At 38.8% G+C, this 24,605-nt stretch overlaps 2 protein-coding genes across 2 annotated transcripts in view; one reads left to right on the top strand and one right to left on the bottom strand.

The window, feature by feature from the left end:
• Window positions 1-6,003, bottom strand: part of LOC105395711 (protein yellow) — a 39,418-nt gene extending 33,415 nt beyond the window's left edge. Inside the window, exon 1 of the mRNA XM_038108864.2 lies at window positions 5,840-6,003. The gene's annotated coding sequence lies outside the window, so the exon portion shown is untranslated. The remainder of the gene's footprint in view (window positions 1-5,839) is intronic.
• Window positions 6,004-8,202: 2,199 nt separating this feature from the next.
• Window positions 8,203-24,580, top strand: LOC105391094 (protein yellow). Its single transcript, XM_038109141.2, has 5 exons — window positions 8,203-8,345; window positions 12,877-13,024; window positions 23,137-23,333; window positions 23,757-23,980; window positions 24,274-24,580. Exons 1-5 carry the CDS (start codon window positions 8,203-8,205, stop codon window positions 24,558-24,560), a joined length of 999 nt encoding a protein of 332 aa, XP_037965069.2. The 3' UTR covers window positions 24,561-24,580.
• Window positions 24,581-24,605: the final 25 nt, after the last annotated feature.

The following is a 24,605-nucleotide window of genomic DNA, read 5'->3' as shown; positions in this document are numbered from 1 at the left end:
CAATTAATTTTAATAACAGCCCTCTAACGATACAGTCGTTTGCAGCGATCCTATCGCAGTAGCATTTAATTATCCGTAAAACTGGGCCGCGCTAACTATCCAACTAACAGCCGGCGCAATACTACAGCACTTCGACAATTATCCAGCAAAAACAATCGTAATTATTCTACTGCGTAATTTGTCATAAAAAGTCACAAATTGTTGACCTGAACCAGTAAACTATAAGTACGATTAACTTTTACCGAAAGGTCAAGGCTGCGTGAAAAGGGGACCTCGGTTAAAGCCAAATATCGTGGCCTGACTCGAGAATGTCGTGACTGCGGCATAAAGTATCAATAACGTATGTGACTAGTGCGCTATGTAATAAATAAATAGTAATATAAACGGCACACGTCACCTTATCTGATTGCCCTCGGGGCGGAGCGCAAAAAATGCCATTACTTAATATTACTACACGTTTATGTAGATCATTTGATCCAATCGAAAGTGAAATTGAACTAGTTTCGCACAGCATCAATCATTCATTCTTTTAACACAGTCGCGGAGCTAAAGAAATGGCTGTCTCGAGTTCGCGGTAGAAAAGAATTCAACGCGCGCACTCGATAAGTAAGTGCCGTGGGAGAGTCACACATGAACTGTTGTATAACACCCAAAACAAGTTACCGCAGATAAAACAACGGTACATTCTGCATTTTTATTACTGTTTTGTACTTTTTCTTTGATATTTCATGTTTCCTCTTTTTTTGTTATTTTCGGCGCGTGGTTTAATGCAATAGTGCTTATAATGAGTCTTTATAACCGAGAACTAATTTGTACATGTGTGATGTAATTGCTCAGTGTCTGTATATCCGATGTTAATTCACGATCATATTCATGTAGTCTTACATATTTTCCACACAAATGTTAACGAATGTACCTAATTCTCGAAGTAATAGTCATGGATGCATAAGCCAGCTAATAATTTGTCCCCATGTCATAATCCCATGTTTCTACGAAGAATAGAAAATACAATTAACAATGACATCACATATTTTGCAAGTTCTAATATGACAGTTTTAGTAGTAAGTATCGTAAACAGAGTGGAAACACATGGTACCCATCATGGTACCAGTGCCTTGAGGGGCTCGTGTCACCACACTTATACGTAGACACAAACCCACACACGCTCACAATCTATTGTCACCGGTTATAAGTGAGTATTATACTCATGGGTGAATGCAATCGTTTATCAGCTATTACTCGGCTTTGCACTCCCTAGTTTGAATTACCACGTTCATCCAATAAGCTTGGGTCCGGATTATCAAGGTCCTTCTGCCTGTATTTACTTACGCATTAAATTTTTAGTTCAATAGATAAGATCGTTTCGGATAAATTAATTAAAATACCGCAACTATATAATGCTGAAGTTTGGAGCCACTTCATGACTGAAATTATATCTCTATGTTATAATTTAACTTTATTCACTCTTTAAACTTAAGTAATATGCACTGGAGTTAACCTTCTAATTACATTGTAAACGCTACCATTTATACACCGACATGGACAGTACCAGAGTGCAGGCGCCACGGGGGGTCTACTCTGATTTATTTACTAAACAAATGTCTTACAAAAATTCGCTTCTGGCACATTGGAATAATAAAGTAACGATGTTCAGACTGAGGTCTATTATTATTTACGTCATCATTTTGAGTAATTTTTAAACGTTATATTACACATAATTATTAGATGACGCTCCCCAAAGGGACGAATAATTCACATGACGCGCCCTAAATATTATAATAAGTAAGGCAAGTCCAAGTAAATGGGTCGCAAATCGCACAGTAGCAGTAGTGCCTCTACCTATTTACGTATTTATAACAACCACCTCTATAATAGGATCAATGAAACCTGCCAGGACAAGGCCTTTACGTTCACCGACGATTTTGATTGTCTCGTTATCGACGTGTTATCAGAGCTGGCTCTGAGCCTTTATTTGTACATTTTGTGGGAAAATCTATCGGCACGTTACGCTTAGATTAGAACCTTAATTCTATTGGTTATTACTGTTTCTGTAAGGTAATAGCGCAATTTGCTCCGTATGAATTGTTCATTTTAAGGTAAGCGTCTACTATCGGTATCGCACCAAACGGATCAAGTGGACGCACTAGTGTGAATTTCTATACAAAGAATACTGAATACGATGCGTCCGTTGTGTGCGATGCCGATAGGTAGACTTAACTTTAAAGTGTGTTTCAGTCAATCGAACTAATAGTTGCAAATAATAGACCATTACTTTGAATGATAAATACTTACTTAAAAATCTATTAATTACAGCAATAGGCTTATAAAACCTACTGAAGTTAATGAGTCGTGTAAATGTAATATATAGTTCTTACCCTAAGTAAGTATGTATATAATTACAGTGGACGATCATCACCTTGCATTATATACCAACCTCGATTTCTATGTATTACATCTATGTACATTAATCTACATCATACTTTGCTTGTTTATACTGACATGTGCTTATTACTACCGAAATGTATTGGTTTATTATTATATATTGGTCTCTGTACTAAACACGCGAACCGCAAAAGGTAAACATTGATATTGCAAAAGGCTACGTGAAATTATTTTCGTATTTTAGTAGGCATTACGAGTACTTATAGGCATAATTATTAACACTGAACCGCAACTACTAACTGCTAATAATATTACAAATGCATTATTTTGAAATACATTAATAGGTAAATTTATTGAGTATGGATACGGCCTTTTTATTAATACATTTTATTTGAAAGCTAGGTACCTAATCTTTGTTATTTATAAAAATTATAACAACGACACCTACACATTTTTGCAACGAAACGATTTTTATACCATAAAGGGTACCATTATTTAGGTAAGATGACATGTATCTATTACTGAAAAACCTATCAGGTTCTACCTGTCTTGACGTACCAGAGCCGTATATCAACGGAAATAGCCAGCAGAGGTTTCAATATTCATATTCATAATTAGAGTTTGAAAAGACTTCTTCCTATCCTTTCCTAAGTAAAGATATTCTTCTAATTTTATTTACGCGACAACAAATTTGATATTTTAATGAATTTTGATCTTAAAATTATTTTCATAAAGTTCACAGTATGTGAACCCTTATCCTTATCGTATCCTTTTAAGAACTCTTCATTTCAATTATTTCATTTACTTTAGGCATTTAGGCCCTACACCCGCACTTCGCAAATTAAAACGAGGTTACCAGATTTGCGAAACAGATTGCGTTTATTGAAGAACTGGATCATTTGAAGTAACATGTGCAGCCTTGGAGTTTTTGTTTGGTGACGATGTTACACACATCTGCCATTGATATCGTGAATGCAGAAGTATTTACCTTATTATTCTCATGCACCTAAAGTACTCTACAAGAGTCAAAAAAGAGTACTTGTAGTAAGTAAAAGGGGTTGTCCCAGTAAGTTATTCTGAACCAATTTTATTATAAAACATAAAAAAATGCTGAGTCAGCCTAACTATATGACTTTTGCAACACCCTCTATAAACCATTAATTCGAGTATTAAAATGAGAATTAATTTAAAACCTTTGATCGAAGCTTTCAGAAGTCAGACTTGCCAGACATTCTTCACAGTAATTCTAGAGCTAGAGAGTGACATGTAAGTTTGGAATGCGTTACTGACCTACCGCAAAGTCCAAAAATTACACAACATGTATTTTTGTAGAGTTACGTAGCTTTTATTTACATAATACTTAGGCTAACCAGAATACAAGATCAGGAATTTGAAACCGGATTTAATAGAATTGACTTTATACTTTTATCACAGATTTCAAATTTTCATACAGTAAAATTTATTCAGAATGACGACTTGGTTCACCGTACTACAGTCATATTCTGTGTTTATATTTACTTATACACTTTTTTCAGTAAAAAACAGATTCGCGATTCTGAATATATAGTAACTTACAAGGTACAGAAGTGCAATCATGTTTATAGCGATGATTGTACCTCAATATAAACATATAAATTTATGATGTTCAATTTATCTCCACGAGACCTCCCGTATACGTTAGCGGATATTGTTTCTAGTAATTTGTAAACATGAATCGGGTAATTACACAGACAAAAGCCATTGTTGAGGACGATGTTATTCAATTACGCCAACATTTCGCTATTCTCTTCAACATTCTGCTAACCCTTTGCAAAGCAATGTTTCGCAAACTTGATATATTCATCATCAGAGGTACCTTAGGAAAAAAGTACTGAGTTTTATATTATGTTTGGTAATAGTTAGGGCCTGCGATCTTTGTAATTAGTGTCACTTTTTGCGATAAAATTTTTAAATCTATATTCATTATAATTTCCCCGCCATTTTTTTATCGCAATGAATATTATAATGCATACAAATTCATATTTTATATTTTGTGCCAAAATAACGGGCTACAAAAACCGCAGTGTTTAGTTAGTTTATACTCAACATTCGCAAAGATTCTGGACATGTATAATCGTACTTAAGAAAGGTGCTACCTCTATTGACCTCTATTGTTTTTTAAAATGCTTCTGTATAAAAATTGTTTTTTGTGTGCAATAAAGTGAATATAAATAAATAAATAAAAATTGACAATTTTATTCTTTGAAGGGTTGTTAGTTCCCAGCCCACTCGAATGGAACGTTTGTCTATATCCTTTCTATTAGCTGGAACATTTCTCACTACGCTGTCTGGTCCATTGAGGGTAGGTAGGTTATTATTAACTCACATTAAATAATTCTCATAAAAATATGCAAGTTTCGTCACACCTTAGTAGCGATTATCATCATCAGCCCATATACATCCCCCGCTGGGTGTAGAAATCTCTCAAGATTCTATTCTCGCCCTCCTTAATCCCTTGTTATCTTATTAGAGACGATTACTTGCTAGATCGAGTTAGTAAACAATAGCGTAATCCTGTTGTTTTTAATGACTCAATTGTTGCTGGCATGTTGTAAAAACAGGGAAAGTGAAGTAAGGCAAGAATGAAGTGACGTCACAGTTTCCGTTTCTCATTCACATTCATTAAAGCTGTAAAAACTGTAACGAATGAACTCACTCATCTCTTAATCGCATTATCAACATGGAATTAGTGATTTAATAAATAAATGGCGTTCTGGTTTTTGCGAAGATTTTCTTTTTACGCTACTTGTACTTTCATGACACCAATTTTAATCATGTTTGTTAATTGACGGAAGTTAAAAAAGTTCTGAATAATGCTGTAATTAATGAACTTTGGACACGGTTTTGCTAGAACATTGCAATCAATCACCGAAAAATACATAAGTACAAACGAATTGAGTACCTCCTCCTTTTTTGAGGTGATAGAGCATTTGAAACGTGTATATAACCGCTTATACACGTTTCAAATGCTCTATCACCTAACGTACCTCCAAAGCCAAATCTCTACCACCTTACCACGGTGACAAACCCTAGACCAGCTATAGTGTTCATCACCGATATGAAGAGAAAAATTACCTACTTACCTAAATAATTGTATCAATGCTTTCAGCAGATGCCAATTAGCGTTACTATAGTACCACTACCTACACAAATACACTCTGCCATGTTATCTTAAATGAATGGTAGCAGTAAACAAAGGTACCTAAATGCAATAATCGTCTACCTACTCTCACTCTATAGTCTATACCTACTTAGTACAACGTTAGGTGTGGAGAACTTAACCGCTTCTCTCGGTAAAGCTCAGGTTTAACCGGCTTATCTTAAGTTTATCTTAAACCTAACTTCAGCCGTACCTAATTATAGATTTAATCCATATTGAAATCATTAAATATTTTAATCATTAAAAAAAAGTACCCACCTGCAAAATCAATCCACTCCACACAGATCACAATCCGCACTGAACTGTCAATATTCAAATAAAAACGCGGGAACTCACGACCAATGACCGCACACCACAGACTAGCAACAAAGAGTGCACGCGACCGCGTCCGCTGCACCTCCGTACCACAAGAACTGGCGCCAACGTACGCAGACGATTTACTTACCTCCCTACCACGCCACCGGCCATAAACACACCACCCCCTACCACGCTACCCTCGACTGTACTTCGATTTTCAAAATTAGTCCTCTGAGTTTTGCACGTGTAAAAAACGTTAACCGATTTTGAAGGTCGACTTTTATTGCAATCGAAGTACTGTAATTATCTAGACTGCCACTTCAAAGTGACAAGACTTTTAATTTTGAGACCTGAAAGTTGCAATCTAAATACTAGATAGACATCTAAGTATTTAAATTATGCTCTTATAAGGACACTTTTTTTAATTGATTGCTTCTAATTTGCCCCCGGGGCTCAAATTAATGTAGATTCGAATGCTTTCAGTAATCATTAATTAGGCATTTGAGTGCACCCGTGTCTAAAAATAACCGTGTCTAATAAATCTATATCGATTGGGTTGGTTGTGCAAACTACATATTATCTTATCTTATAGTTATAAGTAATATTTAATTTCATCAGCTCATAGGTTTTTTTTTATTTTAAGTATAATTTTCACCTTCAGCTCCTTGTTCAGATACATTTTTCAAATAGGTAATATTCAGATGATAATTTTTTCAGGTAGGTACCTACTGATTATTAGCCTAATACTATTATCGGCTGAATTTTTCACTGCAGAATCTTCCATGCATTAAACACCATAGATACCTGCTCAATAGTTTTTTTTTACATAATAGCACAAAGCGAGTGGAAACGGAAACCCGAGCCCAGCCCTCACGGAACAAATGTCCCGTCGAAATAGACCGGAACGGATTTCGTCGTTGGAACTCTATATTCAAATGTATCAGTTACCTGATTTGTAAATTGGACGTCTTGTTTCCATGTCACCTTGCATAATATAATTATTTAACTTTGTATTCAGTGAAGAGTAAATTTAGGCGTACATTAGGCGCACGCGACAGCGACAGGTCCGCGAGTAGATGGGACGACAGGCTACGACCGTTTTTCATATATTTGATTGTCGTCGGTGCTCCACGAGTCTGACGCCAAGTGTGCGGAGCTTTTAACAAAATAATATATGAAAATTGACGGCATTAGCCTGTCGCAGTCACGTGTCGCCTTGTGAGCGGCTTTACTTTAGTAGGATATATAGTTATAATATGAAGTCATCGTATGAATGTGTCTCTTATTCAGCGGTGTTGTTTGTTAGTATTAACAATCCTTTTGCCAAAGTGCCTGTCCAGAAGGCGTAGCACGGGGTGCAAGACGCTCAAGTCAAGACGTGGCAAAAGTTTTGCGTCGCACTTGCACTTGAAGCGCGACCCAAAACTTCAGATGAGGTGGTTTACACCTACGTTTAGATCATGAGTTTCACATAAGTACATAGAGCACTTTCTCGACTTAACGCAGTTTTCAACAAAGTCGACCAATATGCTTCAATGTATAATGTGGATTATCCCGATTCATCATCATAGGCAATAGGCAGCTTGTTCAAACCTATGATGAGATACCAATAGGTGAATGAATAATGTCTAATTTAGAATAAAATCAAATAAACGGAGCTAAATTTAAAATGAGTTCCTTCAGTTTTCATTAGTTTCATTTATGTTAAAGTGATGCTGTGCTGACTGCATCACCATAGTCCTTAAGACAGACAGTGCGACCAAAAAATTATTACGTAATTAAATACACTCACGGGCAATGAAAAATTTCCATTGAGAAAATCACCAAATTACCTACCTACCTCTAAACGGAAAAAACTAACTAAATGACGCCTTCTGCAATATTTATGTACATTTTACGCTGCACCAGAATATTACCAACTAAAAACGTAAATATTATGTAAGTATAACTTTCCTTTTAACTAAATGTTTAAAAAAATTAGGCCCATTTGATATCTGCATTTTGTAAGTGGAACTGTTTCTTTGCACGTGAAAGTAATAACAATTATTACTTACTTAGGTACATATCAACAACTCACCTTTGTATCGCAAAGGAATGCGACATGATCCAAATTTCTTAGAACCCTCGTCAATTCCACTCTTCCGCTGACTTATAGTTTTCTGAAAACAATCGTTACCCAATTCATATTTTGACAAATTTAAGTGTTCGAAGGTTCTCTTTCACATTCTTCTGGTTCACAAGTTAGTAGAAAAATTATGAAAATGTTGTTTCTATTAGTGTGGTTTTCGCTATATGGTGTGGTGTGTGGTTCGGGACATAGAGACATGGCCTGGAGCGGTGGTCCAGCGCGCCTGGAGTGCGACCATGCCGCTGAAATGTTGATGCTGAAAGGGCAACACGTGAAGGAGAATGTGATTGCTGTCAAAGCTATTGCATATAAGGATGACGTCTACGTTCTTACTCCTAGGTACGTATTTTACCTAAGTTTTGTACTAACGTTTGCTTATGAAATCGATGGCTGTACTCCATCTGTAATGAATAAAGTTGTAGAGATAGGTCTTATTTAACCGCCATGCTTACTTAGATAAGTTATCATTAAATAAGCTAAGTAGTCTAGAGAGTTGCATTGTGACAGGCAAGCGGGACGGTCGGGTCCGCCGGGCGCTCCCGGGCCCCACCACGTGTTGGCCGCTGGCCCTTGCGCATAAAAATCCTTTGTTTCGCGCTGCCTTTTGTTTATCAGTAACCGTTGTACGAAAGCGCCTGAGTCTTTATAAGTTATTAAGTGATGTCTTATTTATTGAAAAAGTTTTGGAATGTGTATACTAGAGTATATAACATTACCTAATCTCTTGCCTTGTACCAATAGTCATCTAAATAAAGTGTGCGGTTTTAGTGTGTGAGTGAAGTGTATAAGTAATTATAGTGTGACGCAGCCCCTGTACCTGTACCGACCCATAAAGGCTTGATAGAAGTTCGCCATCCGCCACCGTCATACCCTAAAGCAACAATCGTCGCGAGAATCTGGTGAGAGAATTCCAATCCCGATCTAGAGACCGGCTGACGCTGACCTCAGCAGAAATACCAACTATCTGCACCACCGTAGTTTGACCATCTAGACCTTTTATCATCCTTCCAAATGCTCCATTTGAAATTAAAAGCCTTTTCTCTCAATGTCCTGAACGAGAGTGGTGGTTACTTCAACTAAGAAAAACGTGGTGATTAATGCATATTTTAATAGGGTCACAAGAATACATATTGCTTTAATCCAAATAGCAAGGCATCTCCAAATGAATTTACCTTTAGTCTACAACAAAAAACCTCAAATTTCTTTGTTGCATGAACAGTGTACCTACCTAATATCAGTCTGTTATATTTTTAAAAGGATTAAATAATAATGAAACCTGTGCGTATCCAAAAAAAAACAATATCTAGCACGGTGCCTCCACTATCCAGCAAATATATCAACGAATTTTTAAACTTTAGTTAGTAAATTAAAATATCCCCAATTTATTCATTGCATGAACACTAACGTAGGTATCCTATTACACAAACACGTGCAGGGTTTAGGACCATAAAAACTAATATTTTTCCCACAGCAAACGTAATTCTTAAAAATAAGCTCCCTTTAGCCCAGAATATTTTCTTTACAAAAACCCCGGCAGTAGACCCATTGCGCTAAAAGAAACAGAACATCTGCAAGCCATAAAATAGACCCAAAATGAAACAATGGTGATAAAGGAGACAAAGCCAAAGTTGGTTAAAAAAATCCCACATTGCAACAACGATACTTTGAAATAGAAAATAACAAAAATGTTATAGAAAGAAACTGTAACCCTAAAACAATAACTCACCGAATAGTTTAATTGAGGCGTTTGTTAAAAAAAAAAAAAGTTCCTTTTTGGAGAAATAGATGGCATTGTCTAGGGTTGTTCCAACTGTCAAACCCTCAGAACACACTCAGATCACATGTTATTCTGTGAGGCTAACGAAATGTGAAAGTGACGTAGGTAGGTAGTATTGTAGTATTATTTTCTCTATGATGATAATATATCATGTTATGTAACAATGGTTAATTTACATTACCGCGAATGATTTAACTTACTTACGTGAATGAAAATCACTTGGTATGAAATGATCCGAACACAACCATGATTCTTTTCGCAGTTTCCAATCAATTTTTCGCACATTTATCCGAGTCGCCTTAATCCATTGTTGCGCCTGGCTTTCATCATTTGGAAATTTATGATGTCCTTTATTTTTACAAGTTGCGACGGCACACATTCTCATCTTGTCTTGTAAGTATTTCTTTGGGATCTTATTTAGGATCATACAATAAAAAAAAATAGAAAATCAGTTCTCGCACGCAGCACCCGTTCAAACGGCGCGGGTAGAACTATTCACAGAATACTTAGCACTATCCCAAGCCACATGCAGTCTGAGCCTCGGAAGGATGGCTTGCGCTACCACCCGACATTTAATCACAACTAGTGAGTTCTTATTCTGAGTTTAGTACTCTTTGCTCTCTATGTAATTTTTGACAGTTGGTACACTGCGTTTTCACGCCATCTATCGGCATACCCAAAAGCTCAACTGACAGCTGTCAAGGAAAACGGCTCCACTTGGTATATTATGGAGAGATGTAGCTGTCTACATCAACGAACGCTATTCAAAGGAAACTGAAAATCGAACACAGGATAAAATACAATAAAATCATTATAGAAACTAAAGCTAATATGCAACCGCTGCCTACATATGAACCAGCTAGATCTGATTAATAAATAGAAGTAAACAATCAATTTATTTTCAATCAATTATCACCACCATTCGAAGACGCACAAACACAGAATAAGTATCATCAATCCCGTAAACTACCCACCCCAGAAGCCACAGACGCAAGGCATAGGAACGATGAATGAAAAGTAGATGAATCTACTTCCACATAACTGCAGTATCAGACACAGGAACACTTCAGCCATCCACAGTCACACACTACGTCATCAGCACAGGACCACTACATCATCAGCACAGGACCACTGCAGCATCAGCACAGGACACCTGCGGCATCAGCACAGGACAACATCAGCAACAGCACAGGACCACTGCAGCATCAGCACAGGACAACATCAGCAACAGCACAGGACCACTGCAGCATCAGCACAGGGCCACTGCAGCATCAGCACAGGACATCATCAGCAACAGCACAGGACCACTGCAGCTTCAGCACAGGACAGGACAACTGCAGCATCAGCACAGGACATCATCAGCAACAGCACAGGACCACTGCAGCTTCAGCACAGGACAGGACAACTGCAGCATCAGCACAGGACATCATCAGCAACAGCACAGGACCACTGCAGCTTCAGCACAGGACAGGACAACTGCAGCATCAGCACAGGACATCATCAGCAACAGCACAGGACCACTGCAGCTTCAGCACAGGACAGGACAACTGCAGCATCAGCACAGGACCACTGCGAGCCACGAGTAAGCCACAGATGGCCACAGACAGATACGCTCTCCAAAAACCTTATTCCTTACCTGTACCTACTCTTCCAATATTGGCTTTTAAGGGTGCATACTCGGTCGATTCTACTCACTTTCCCAACCTGTCCCTGAGCGTGTGTTCCCCCTCCCTTAAAAATATTCTGTGCTACTCAGTGGGCCTGGCGTATCCAGGATGCAGGGTAAAACCTGGCTGGGATAGTGCAATTCAATCAATCAATTAAATAAGCTAAGTAGTCTAGATGTCTCAGGTTCTAAATTAAAATAAAAATAAAACTTAAAAATATGTCTTTCATGATTTCTAATTATGTAGTTCCGGGAACTTAATTTCGGTAGCTACCTACTGTACTGACTGGTGATATTACTCTGTCAGAGCATACTCAATGATTTTTTTACATTATATTTATCTTGTTCCTTTTTAGGTTTAATAGAGAAGAGTGTCCTTTCATCTGTTACCACCCAATTAATTTGGCCTCAAGTTATTTTTAGGCCTAAAAGTAGTCCAAGCTCAATAAAATACAAGGTGTGCAACTTTCTCAAAATCAAAAAGGTTCATAATTTTATTTTTAGCAACATTGCGCAATGTCTGGCCGAATGAGGAACAAGTTTAAAAATAACTTCAGCAAGTGCCTCGTTATAACGTAATGTCGGTTTTATTTTTACTTACTCCAAATTCCTATCAAATTACATAGGTAGGTAGGTACCAACTACACACAACTTTTACCATCGTATAGTGGAGGTCTCGTAAACTCTCGTTACTCTCAATTATTATTAAATATAATTAAATACTTAACTTATTATAAATTAAGGAGGGATACTGAGAAAGTATATTTACGGTTTTGTATTAATAGGTAGGTACTATTGATATTTTGAAAAGTTGGATCTACAACATGCAACCGCGAATATAAATGCTTAATCTTACTTACATAAGAATCGGTTAGATGTCGCCAGCTTATCTATATTCAGCATACAAATGTCTCCTGGTCTAAGGCAGACATTAGGTCTGTGTCTACAGCCTAGACCTAGGACAACAATTCAAGTCACCTAACAACTTTCTATTCAAAATATTGCATTATATCATAACATTTAATGCATAATATTTATGTTTTGCTTAAACGAGATAGGCGACCTCGATTGTTTTAAATGTGCTAAGTCAGAAACCTGAAACTTATACATTAAATTATTAATTCCTAATTGAATTTTAATAGATAATATACTTAGTTATGTAGGTACTGATAATACCAAATAAGTAAATACATACTTATATTAAAGTAAAGTATCATAAAGTATACACAATAATCTATATAATAGGTATTAAGTAATAGTTAGTTAGTTTAGAACCGAATAAATTAACAAAATACTGAGGCTTTTTTCACGAAAACGGTAACTCACCAGTTTATGACGAAGGAGTCGAAGGACCCTTTTCCAATGGACAGTAGGTATCTTATAAAAGTCTTTTTGACATGTTTCACGTTCACCCTATTTCTCGACAGACTCAAGCGCGGTGTGTTAGCGACAATTTGGCTCGTGGTAGCGGCGTCCAGGGGGGTGGAGCTGCAGCCCTACCCTGACCTGAGCAGCCACGCCGTCGGCGACTGTCGCAAGCTGCAGAACGCTGTCGACTTCTATCTTGACCATTTTGTAAGTACTTACTAGCAGTTTGAGTGTAGGAGAAAGCCTAGCTTTTGTACTAGTCCTATAGATAACATAAGGTAGGTAAGTACATACATACGCGAGGCAAAATAAAGTAACTAGGTGTTTGACGGTAAAAAGCTTGCAAATAACAGTCATATTTAGATCACTATAGTAGTGCCGTGGGTAAAGTGCCGCTTCTTACGTTAAGGATCAAGTTTGGTCCGCTGTTATGTTAATGTTAATAGATCTAAATTCATTCTTACATAACTATTGAAAATAACATCTCTATTAGTTACAGACAGATATTTAATATCAATAGTTAGTAAAAGTGTTCATATCTAAATTTATGTAAATTTAGATATGAACACTTTTATTAGTTCCTATGTCAGGCAGGTAAAATTTATTGACTCCAGTAACTACTTACCTACTTTCATTTATTTGAACTGTAATTACTTACCTGCTATATCTTTTTAACGCTTTTGTAGGTACCTTGTATTAAAAGGAGTACCACCTAGTTACAAAAGATCTACCTAACTACATACATACATCATAGGTACAAACACAAAATTAATTATGCACATTGTAGATCTACACTAGTTTCAGATACCATACAAGAGTTAGTAATTAATATTGGGAACACTGAGGCAATCGAGACAATAGATCGAGTCGTGGGTTCGACCTCTTCTATGCTTACTTTTTATACCACCTTGCTTCACTTCATAATACTTATATACCTATTGATTAATTAGTTGCAGACAAGGTATAGATAGGCATAGTTTCGTAACGCTATCGACCAAGAATGGTCAATATTTAAAGGATATTGCAGTTATTTTTTGAAGTAGTAAGGATCTAATCTACTCAAATCTTAATGCTTGCTTGGCCAAACATGACAGGTAGGTTCATCTTATCGAGCGGTTAGTTTGAAGAATTTAATGTAGATATGTAGGCAGTGGCGGATTAAGAGCATCGGAGGCCCTAAGCACAAAGCCTGTGTAGGCCCCTAATTTAGAACAATTTGTTCCTTGAAAAAGTGTGACAAAACAGTTCAATAGCTAAAACGTCCTATAAATTTTTTACAAAACTTGCTTTACTAAATTTGCTTGCCTTGAAGGCCTACGACAAGCGCAAGTATCACCACAGTTACAACTCGCAGGTACGCCGAGCTATCACACGGCACATTTAAGGGGATCCCTAAAGCTAAAATGCTAAAGTCGGCTTGATATACTTGATTAGATTGGAAAAACGGTGGCTTCTATCACATTGATAAAAATATATTTTGTAGCAGAGGGTATACTGAACATGTTAGTTGCTTATAAATTGGTGCAGGATTATAATAAGTATGTTAAAAAAAATTGCAAACAGACCATGTCTTTTGCCATTTTTCGACTTATTATGAAAAAACCCTCGAAATCAGAGGGCCCATTTTCATGGAATCTTATATGTATGTGTAGGTAATTAAATTCTTAACAAAGTTACCTTAAAGAGTTGGATTTAATGGACCAGAAGTCAACTTTTTTTACAAAAAACTAATAAATTCCGGTTTAAAAATGATGACGCCGTGACAGATTTCAGATTTCTTCAGTCGTCGCCCTGGTGGCGGCCTGTTAGGGGCGATACCCACGCCATTTTATTTTGAATCAAATATTTCACAAAAACTGATTAAATCAACAAATTATGACTACAAGTATTATAATACATATGCATTTGCTATGGAAAGTTAATTTTCTAATCATTTTAGATGCAGAAAAGCCGAAAATTCTTAGAAAACATTTCGCCTTTTCGATTTGTTTACATTTTTTACTATAGAGTTACAGATGCATAGATAAAGGTAAACATTGCACATAATGACACTTATTAGATTCTCCGAATAAGAACTATACGGTCAATGCAGTATGCCAAAGCGCGAGCCTGTTTATATTCTGAGGGGTAATTTATTTTATTTTAACGGTTGTGTATGGTAGGTAAGCTACACAATATACAGGGTGTTGAAAAGTAAGTTCATAATTTGTTTTATTTGAAACCAAAAACCGTAGTTAATTAAAAAAAAATATATTTTAAGATGTGGTAGTCTGTACACTACAGGTTGTTAAAAATAAGTAAGTATTTTTAAAAATTGAAGATCTAAAATTTACATAATTTTTTAAATCTATTTAACAAGCTTTGCAAAAAAGCGGTTAAGTGCGACTGTATCTCGCCATGAAAAAAATTAAATGTTTACTGTAGCTATGAATTTTATGCGTTACAAGTGGAATAAAATACCGCATAATATTATGTACAACTATGTAAGAGCCTAGTTTTTAAAAAAAACTCATAAGAAAATATTAAATACACAGGTTTTTTAACCCCTGAAGGAAATAGAGGGGTGTTATAAGTTTAAAGTAAGGGCTGAATTTTTTTTTAAATTAGGGTGATAGGTAATGTATATTTTTAATGATTTTTTCAAATAGATAAATGTTATACCATTTTTAAATTGCCATAAAATTACCTATAGTTATAGTTATAGAAAAGGGCAGGGCTACCAGTGCCCATTCGCCACTGCAACCTAAAAGATCTATAAATTATGACTCCCCATGCCGAGTCTCACTCTACAGGCCCAGGTCTTTTATAAACCTGATATTACCTATACAGGATGTTGCAAAAAGGGTATACTGTGCCGAAAGGGTTTGACTCAGGGGTTATACTGAACAACTTTTGTTCTCCAAGTTTTGGAAATTCTCGAAAAATAAATTCGGTCTCTATAGTAAAAAGTCACGTGATCGAATAAGTTTCTATGTAAAAGGTTTTGTTACGTGAATTTTCAAAATTGTAGAAGAAAAGTGGATCAGAATGGCACCTAAATCCACTTTTGGCTAAGCTTTATACCCTTTTTTCAATACCTTGTATAAAATATCGTCAGCGTCACCTTAGATCGTAATCATCGTAACTCCTCGTGACCAAATTTTAGAGGAGACAAAAATACTGTTTTATTTGTAGTTCTAGTTGGCATACTACCCACCTAAAGTTTTTTTTAACTAGCCTAAAAATGATTTGTTTAGACAGTCTATCTTCCTGTTCAACCGCAGCCTGATTGCCAGTGACTCACTGACTGAAAGGAGGCCATTAGTGCTCCTAAATAAATAAAGCAGGCCTGTAGATTATCTTTCAGTGTACCGACACATCTGATTGCTGTAAGAGCCTGATAAGCTCTTCGAACGAGTCATACCTCTGTGGTGGTACGGTTTCGACCTTTCGGACAGTCAGTTTGGCATCCGAAATGCGGATTCGAATAGTGGGTACAATACTTTGCGCTCGTTCACTGTCGGAGCAGGATAAGAACCACGGGCGAGTTGTTGCGCTGGCTGTTTGCTTAAAAATAGTAACCGCGTTCAACTCTATCCCCTAGAGGGCGAACCTTTAGGGCGGCTCTTGTATACCATCACTTGTCTTCTTATCTGCAGAAAATTGACAGAGGTCATACGTGTCTAACAAGTACATTAAGGATGCGAAAAGAGAGGGTTTGTTTTCACTGAAGAAGTTCAGTTGCGGAGTTCCACAGCGGTAGGTCTTGGACCCCTCTGCTGTGGAACTTGGCATACAACGCGGTCCTGCAAATCAAGCTCGCAAACGGCGTTAGCACAGTGCATTTTTAGGGTTCCGTAGCCAAAATGGCAAAAACGGAACCCTTATAGTTTCGTCATGTCCGTCTGTCCGTCTGTCCGTCTGTCCGTCTGTCACAGCCGATTTACTCGGAAACTATAAGTACTACAGTGATGAAATTTGATGGGAATATGTGTTGTATGAACCGCTACAAAAATATGACACTAAATAGTAAAAAAAAGAATTGGGGGTGGGGCCCCCCATACATGTAACTGAGGGATGAATTTTTTTTTTTCGATGTACATACCCGTGTGGGGTATCAATGGAAAGGTCTTTTAAAATGATATAAAGTTTTCTAAAAAACATTTTTCTTAAAGTGAACGGTTTTTGAGATATCAGCTCTCAAAGTCGTAAAAAGTATGTCCCCCCCCCTCTATTTTTATAACTACGGGGTATAAAATTCTAAAAAAAATAGAGGTGATGCATGCTAATTAACTCTTTCAACGATTTTTGGTTTGATCAAAGTATCTCTTATAGTTTTTGAGATAGGTTGATTTAACTGTAATTTTGCTGCTACGGAACCCTTTGTGCGCGAGCCCGACTCGCACTTGGCCGGTTTTTCTAATGTCACACAGGTCGTGAGGTAGGCTGAGAGCCTCCTTCGGGGATGACATCCCAATGATTCATTACGAAAAAATTGCTGCAGCTGTGCTCGCCATGCAGTGCATGGGCTACTTCCGAATCTGGGGGGCTGTTGCAAAGGAGTCCGTTGCCTCTATACGGTACGGGTTCCGTGCGATCTATGATCCTTCCGGGAGCACCTGTCCTGTCAAGTCGAAGAGAATGGCTCGTATTCGACGCAACCTGCAGTACTGGTGGGATTGGTTGGAGGACAGGACAGCAGGAAGCTGCAGCAGCCGTCATGCTGTGATTCGATGCATAGATGCAAAAAAAAGTTGAAAGTAACTTCATGTTAATAAAATATTAGATCTTAATTTAACAACATAACATTGCAAAAAAAAATTAACATTGTTGAGTATGTTATTGTAATTTACTAAAGTAGTAATAAAAACAAAGGCTTATTGCATAGTTTTCGTTCACGTTCGCCTACATCGCACGTTGTATATGAGAATAAAGGGTATAATTACTAAGTTTTCTTGTTTAAAAATCACGGTTTGGGGTTTAGAGGAAAACAAATGGTAAAATGCGGAATACAGTTTTTTTTTCGAATAAAGAGGAAAACATGTGAATTCAAAAAACGTTTCTATTGACACCAAAGAGTACTTTTCGCCGAGAAAAGTGGAGTTACAATGTTTGCGATCTAAAGTGATGATAGAACTAGAACTTATTTTTTCAGTTCACCTGCTGTTGAGTGAAATCGTAATTAGGTTAATGACTCCTTGACATGAAAATAACTTTTTTTTTATAATCGTTATAACAAAACCGTTTTTTTTTAATACAGCAATATTTGTAGGTGTACTTACAGTGAGCAAAAGAGCGCAGCAAGGTGTAAATTTTTTGGTTTTTAAGAAACAAAAATATTATTTCTATCATATCCCAAATACACATAAGTACTTAAAAAAAATACACACTCTCGCCTTGTACTAATGTACTCCCTTGCGGGGGTACTTACATGTTATTATTTTTCTGGTGACCTCCCCATATCCCTTTGCCAGCTACGTAACCTTTTGTGACACCCTGTATATGCAGAGTTCTGCAAACTACTGTTCTGCTTTTGAAACACCAAAAAAAAACAGGTCGTCTAACTAAAAGGTCACGTGACCAAAAAAAAATTATATGAAGAAGCGTTTTTTTCATGAATATAAAAAATTACGTAGGATAAAAGTTTTTCAGAGTGACGCCTGAGTAACGCCCTTTCGGCTAACTATACTTTTTTTATTACACGGGGGCAGAGTTTAATACAACATCCTGAACTATTAAACTCTGATAATATTTTCGCGATTTTTTTACATTCTGATTTCATTTCCTGGCTTAGAAATAACATCAATAACATGCTGCACACGTAGGTTTCGGCATAGTAATAAACCCTTTTTGCAACAACCTGTATAAATATCGGCACGGGTACGACTTTATATATAATTAATTATTAAATATTAAAAATACTTTCAAATAAAAATAAATATTTTCGTATCACAAAACAATATTACTTACTTAGTATATTTTTAACAAAGTGGCATGTCTTCACTTTTATGTTTTCGAGTACTATGTTAAAATTTCATGTCATTGTCCGTAGAACGCCCCGCATACCTCAACCCCCCCTCACTAGATTTGACAGATTCTGATTTTCTTCCAGCTTTAGTGACAGCCTTAAGTACCTACGCGCAAGCCTCATTTTTAACCGACTTCGAAAAAAGGAGGAGGTTCTCAATTCGTCTGTATGTTTTTTTGTTATGGATGTTCACTGATGACTCCGCCGTTTATGGACCGATTTTCAAATATTTTTTGATGTATTGGGTTGAGCTCAGGGGTGGTCCCTTTTTTCAGAATTTTATTCTACTCCCAAGGGTGGGTAAATGGGGTTCATCACGACCCATTACGTCCCCACTGCTGGGGCACGGGTCTCCTCCCAGTGAAGGAAGGGTTTAGGCCTAGTCCACCACGCTGGCCTAGTGCGGGGTTGCGCAGCCGGAATTACCTACGAATCCGGCTGTTTGGACCAGGGTACTACGGGCGTCCGGATCTCGAGCCCTCCACTAGCTTGCTAGTGGATCCGGACTTGGGTATGGATTCGTAGTGGCATGTGGTTAGCTACAGGGGGGACAACGTTCGTCTGCCCGGTAGCTTGTCACCGGGCGTCTCCCCCATGCGCAGCTAGTGGCTCAAGTAGCGGTTTAGGACGAGGGCCGTTGATGCGAAAGAGTCACGGGGCACGTGAGTTTCCCTTATAGTTGGTCCGACGTCAGTTGGACCGACATCTCCGGTGCTTGACTGGATATCAAGAAGTGCGTGACAGATAGCATGCGCCGCCGCCGGCCGACCCAGCTGAGTAGGCTCCATGGGTAGACATGTAGGTCTGCATGTCGGGAGGTGAGCGCGCATTACGGCTCCGGTACCAGAGTGGAGATCTGGCAAATGGCTTCTCCATTGTCCCTAGTGTGGATCCCAAACACGAGTGCTCCGGATGGAGTACGAAAAGTGAGCGTGCCATCAACGGCTCCGGCACCTGTCAGGACATCAGGGAGGGGTCTCACCACCCCGAGGCGACTCTCCTTGTGGGTACTGTGGCTATACGCTGCAGCGGCTAGATCAACTGCTCCATGGATCCCTGATGTCAGACTGCTGTCTGAATGAAGGTATAGTGCCTGTAGTTGGTCCTTGGTCATAAGACCAAGTCGTCGGGAATTACAGGTCACTATAAATACACTCGCGAGCAACCAAATCGACTCAAGCCTTGACGGCGCAAACATACATTAATACAAGTAAAATTATGAATAGAAATAATAAAAATGATATGTCATTTAAAAGCTTAAGATGTCAGCTTTAATTTGATATCATTATTATTGAAATCCATTCATCATTTTTGAAATAAATGATGTCTGAACGCAATTGTAGGAAAAACGGGAATTTAGGAAAAAAGGGTATGGGTATCGTATTATACAAATTAAACAAAAAATGTTAAGATAAAAATTTATTTATTTAAATCAATACTTTGTATTGCCCCCTCTTGCCCTAATTACAGCCTGCAGCCTGTTTCTCATAGACCTTATCAACTTTTTGACAGTTTCCTGAGGAATGCCGTCCCACTCCTCTAATAAAGCTGTCTTCAGCTCGTCCACGCTTGCAGGGACTGGATTCCTGGCCCGAACTCTTCTTTTGAGCTCGTCCCATAAGTGTTCGATGGGATTCAGGTCAGGACTGAGCGCAGGCCAGTCCATCGTGCGCAATTCCTTCTCTCTCAGAAACTGCCGACTGACTCGTGCCGTGTGGCAGCGGGCATTGTCGTGCATTAGCACGAAGTCTTCACCGACAAATTCTGCATAGGGCACAACATGACCGAGTAGAATGTCGGTGATGTACCGATCAGCTGTTAACCCGCCTCCTCGGCCGCCTCCAGGCACGAAAACAAGTGCGGTTTTTCCCTCTAGAGAAATACCAGCCCACATCATGCAGGAACCGCCGCCATATGCTACTGTTTCAGCGAAACAACATTGGGCAAATCGTTCCCCCGGACGCCGGTAGACCCGGCCTCTCCTGTCACTGCCATGCAGACACACTCTGCACTCATCAGTAAACAGGACCGACCGCCATTGCGCAATGCTCCAATCGAGATGCTCTCGAGCAAACTGAAGACGCGCTTGTCGGTGGCCTGCAGTCAATTTGGGGCCTGATGCAGGTCTTTTTGGTGTCAAGTTGGCTTCCTTCAAGCGTCTTCTCACTGTCCACTCGCTGACAGCCACTTGTCGTACACGTCTCAGTTCTTGCTGCACATCAACGCCCGTAAGGTGTCGATTGCGCAGCGAGGTTGAGACAATGAAGCGGTCGTCTCTCTCTGAAGTGCAGCGGTGGCGGCCCGTTCTTGGTCTTCGATTGAAGGCACCAGTCTCTTGGAACCGTCTGTATACTCGGGATACAGCAGACTGGCTCAAGTGGAGCTGGGCAGCGACTGCTCGCTGACTTAACCCTTGTTGCAGCAAGGCAACAACTTGAGCAGCTTCTTCTGGTGTGGTATCCATGGGTTTGCGAAAACAAGGAATACAATGGAACGAGATGTGTACCGGTCAACTTGCAACAAGCGACTGATAAGGTACACCGGATGTGGAAAGGTTTTATAGCGGGATCAGGTAGCGCAAGGCGTGGATTCCTAATGAGGTAATTAACACTGACGGGCAATTAAAATGCGTCATTAAATCTGCGCTTAGTTTTTTTTTATGGTATTGATCTTAATTGAAAGCCTAATTCTTCAGCTTTCGAATGACATATCACTTTTATATTTACCATTTATCGTTTTAGGAAAATCAATGTATATGTGCGCCGTGAAGGCTTGAGTCGATTTGGTTGCTCGCGAGTGTATATCACGTAGTTCGAAAATGGGTATCCTGTGGTGATACTTACGCGTGTGGTAGGCCCTTTACCTACCACACGCACGGTATCCCGTGTTTAAGCCGGCCTGCGCAGGCAAAACTGTGGTGATACTTACACGTGTGGTAGGCCCTTTACCAACCACACGCACGGTATTCCGTGTTTAAGCCGGCCTGCGCAGGCAATTCTATGGTGATACTTACGCGTGTGGTAGGCCCTTTAATCAGAGCAAACTCATTACATCGGACATATTGTGGATGAATAAAATGTAGGTATAAAATGAAACAGCAGCAGAGGATGGGGGCCCCTGGAGGCCCGGGGCCCCAAGCACGTGCTTGTCGTGCTTATAGGTTAATCCGCCACTGTATGTAGGTAGATATAGATAATTAGGTAGGTTGTTCTATCGTTGCACGAAGATGACTTTGATTAACACTGAGCTTGGTAGGCTATGTGAATGACCCTAGGGAGTTCTAATAGAATAGAATAGTTTATTTCTTTCTTGTTAGTTAAAAGAAACCTGTGCCAGTGGGGCCCCGCTCTTCCGTTTAGTATACAATTCAATATACTTTTTTTTTTTTTTTTTTTTTAAGAAATTGTTATCACTCCACAGACTTTATGTCCGTGCCTTTTGAAGAGTGGTAATTTTTATGAGATAGTTTTTAATTCTTCTATCTACTTTCTACTCGGTAAGGAAGTTTCATTTATATATAGGTATATATATTCTATCTTTTATATATATATTGTTCTTTTTTTTTTCTTTTTCTTTTTTCCCTTTTTTTTTCCACTGCTGGGGGAAAATCCACATGGACACCTGGGAAGAGGACCCAGGTAGTGTCGGGCGTTAACCGACTAAAAACCCCCAGCCGTGTATCTCATTATACAAGATTTTTTTATTTTATTTTTTTTCTTTTTTTTTTTCCTTTTTTTTTAAATTAATGGTTTTCAGAGTCACACTTACATTAGTAATGGCAACAAACTTAACAAGGACAGGGCCAATGCCAGCTGTCTTCGGAGAACTTAGTAGACACCTGGCAATGGCTCGGCCCCTCAGTCGTTATAGGTCATGTTTTGCCTGATGTTAGTGTGTTATAATTCAATATACTTAGGTAGTTAGAAATATATAACAAGTAGTAACAATTAAATATTTAAAACAAAGACAAAATAAGTAAGGTTTTTAAGGTTGACTTAATTTAACACTCATTTGACATAATCATAACCTGTAACTATGTGATTTCTAATAAAAACAAACCAATCATCGTAAGTCTCCAAAGTTACTATTACTTATTTCTAGTGAAAATAGGTCTTCGCTGAAGCTTTATTATGAGAAATGCTGGATTTTTATAATATCCATAGGTACGTATGTACCAGAAGATCTATAAAAATAATTTTTTGTCACACTTTCAAGCAAACATAAAAAATATGGGACCTACCACAACAGTTAAGTTTAAAGTTTTTTAAGGTATTAAAGTTATATGTCTAACCCTCACCTTCTGTGACCGCAGGGCAACCTATGGGTCCTCGATAGCGGCATCATCGAGACGCTCGGGCAGCCGCTCTGCACCTGCCAGCCCAAGGTGCTGGTGCTCAGCCTGCTGCTACACCAGGCCACCCGCGAGCTGGACCTGGCAGGGCTGGTGCAGCCCGCCTCGCTGCTGCAGGGGATTGTCGTGGAGTATGGGATCGATGGGAAACAGTTTGTGTGAGTAGGAGGTAGGAGGGTTGGAGACTAGAGTAAAGGTCTAGGTATAGGAGATGGATAATAAATTTATCCCTCGTCAAACATCCTTGTATAGAACCACTGCCAATATACATTCGGAAACTCGAAACTAATCCAGCATATGGGGCACAAGACGAACACCATGCACGAGACATAGCGAAAAAATCCATAGCGCTCGTTCATGTCGACTCAAGGTCGGATCTTGCGATCCGTGCTAATTATGCAGTTCGTGGTTATGGTATATGGTTATGGACGACCAAATAATACCAATGCTTACCATAGCTAGCTCTTGGTCTCTCCAGTTAAAGATCTTAAGAGGGAGGAAGACCAAAATAACTATTAGGTCATTTAGAATTTTCTTCGTTTACCTATCCATAAATAGCATTACATATCACCTGTTCGCAGCTACATCTCAGACGCGTCAAGAGGCGCCATCATAGTGTACGACGTGTCAGCCGGCACTGGCTGGTCAGTTCTAGCGTGCGCGCCCGCGGCCGGACTCCAGCTGGCCATCATCAAGAGAGCCCTGGGTCACGCGGCGTTGGTCCTCGTGAGGATTCCCCACGCGGGTCTCATTGAGCTGGATACTGGAGCGCTTAGGAGACAGGAGACTTTGGCTCCGCTTAGACGTGAGTTGATGACTTTCGATTTCATTCACATGTAATGGTGCGGCAGTGCGCGGTATGTTGGACACAATGTCCGCTCGCGGCAGTTCGAAGCGAATGCAAGAACAATATCTGGCCGAACCTTGGGAATGAAATTATGTTAACAACATCATGTATCCTATCCTAATATTCTTAAAAAGCGTTTTGTGGTCGTGGTCCATAAGATCAGTAGCAATTTATAACGAGTTTTCTGATATGTAAATACGAATTTAGATAAAAACGTGAGATATTAACCTAAAATATCCCCTCCTTTCCAGTATTCGAGGAGCACACCCACATAATAATCCTGGGCGCGTCCGCCCACCACGTCTTCCTTCGCCTCGCCTCGTCCACCGACGTGCTATCCTGGGACACAAAAGCCGCGTTCGACTCGCACCACTTGGAAACCATCCACTCCTCAGTGCCGAGTCTACTACCGACATCTGTTGCCGTTGATCCGTTGCTACACACGATCATTGTGCTCGATTCTAACTACCCTGACACGGTGCAAGGGAATGGCCCTACGTATCATAGGATCAGTTTTGTCGATAAGATTATTTATTGATTTGTAAATTAAACAGTTATTTTGTATCATGGTGTTTGTCTTTCC

The sequence above is a fragment of the Plutella xylostella genome, chromosome 17 (assembly GCF_932276165.1).
Source record: "Plutella xylostella chromosome 17, ilPluXylo3.1, whole genome shotgun sequence".
Classification (NCBI taxonomy): domain Eukaryota; kingdom Metazoa; phylum Arthropoda; class Insecta; order Lepidoptera; family Plutellidae; genus Plutella; species Plutella xylostella.
This window is presented reverse-complemented; position numbering and strand designations above follow the sequence as displayed.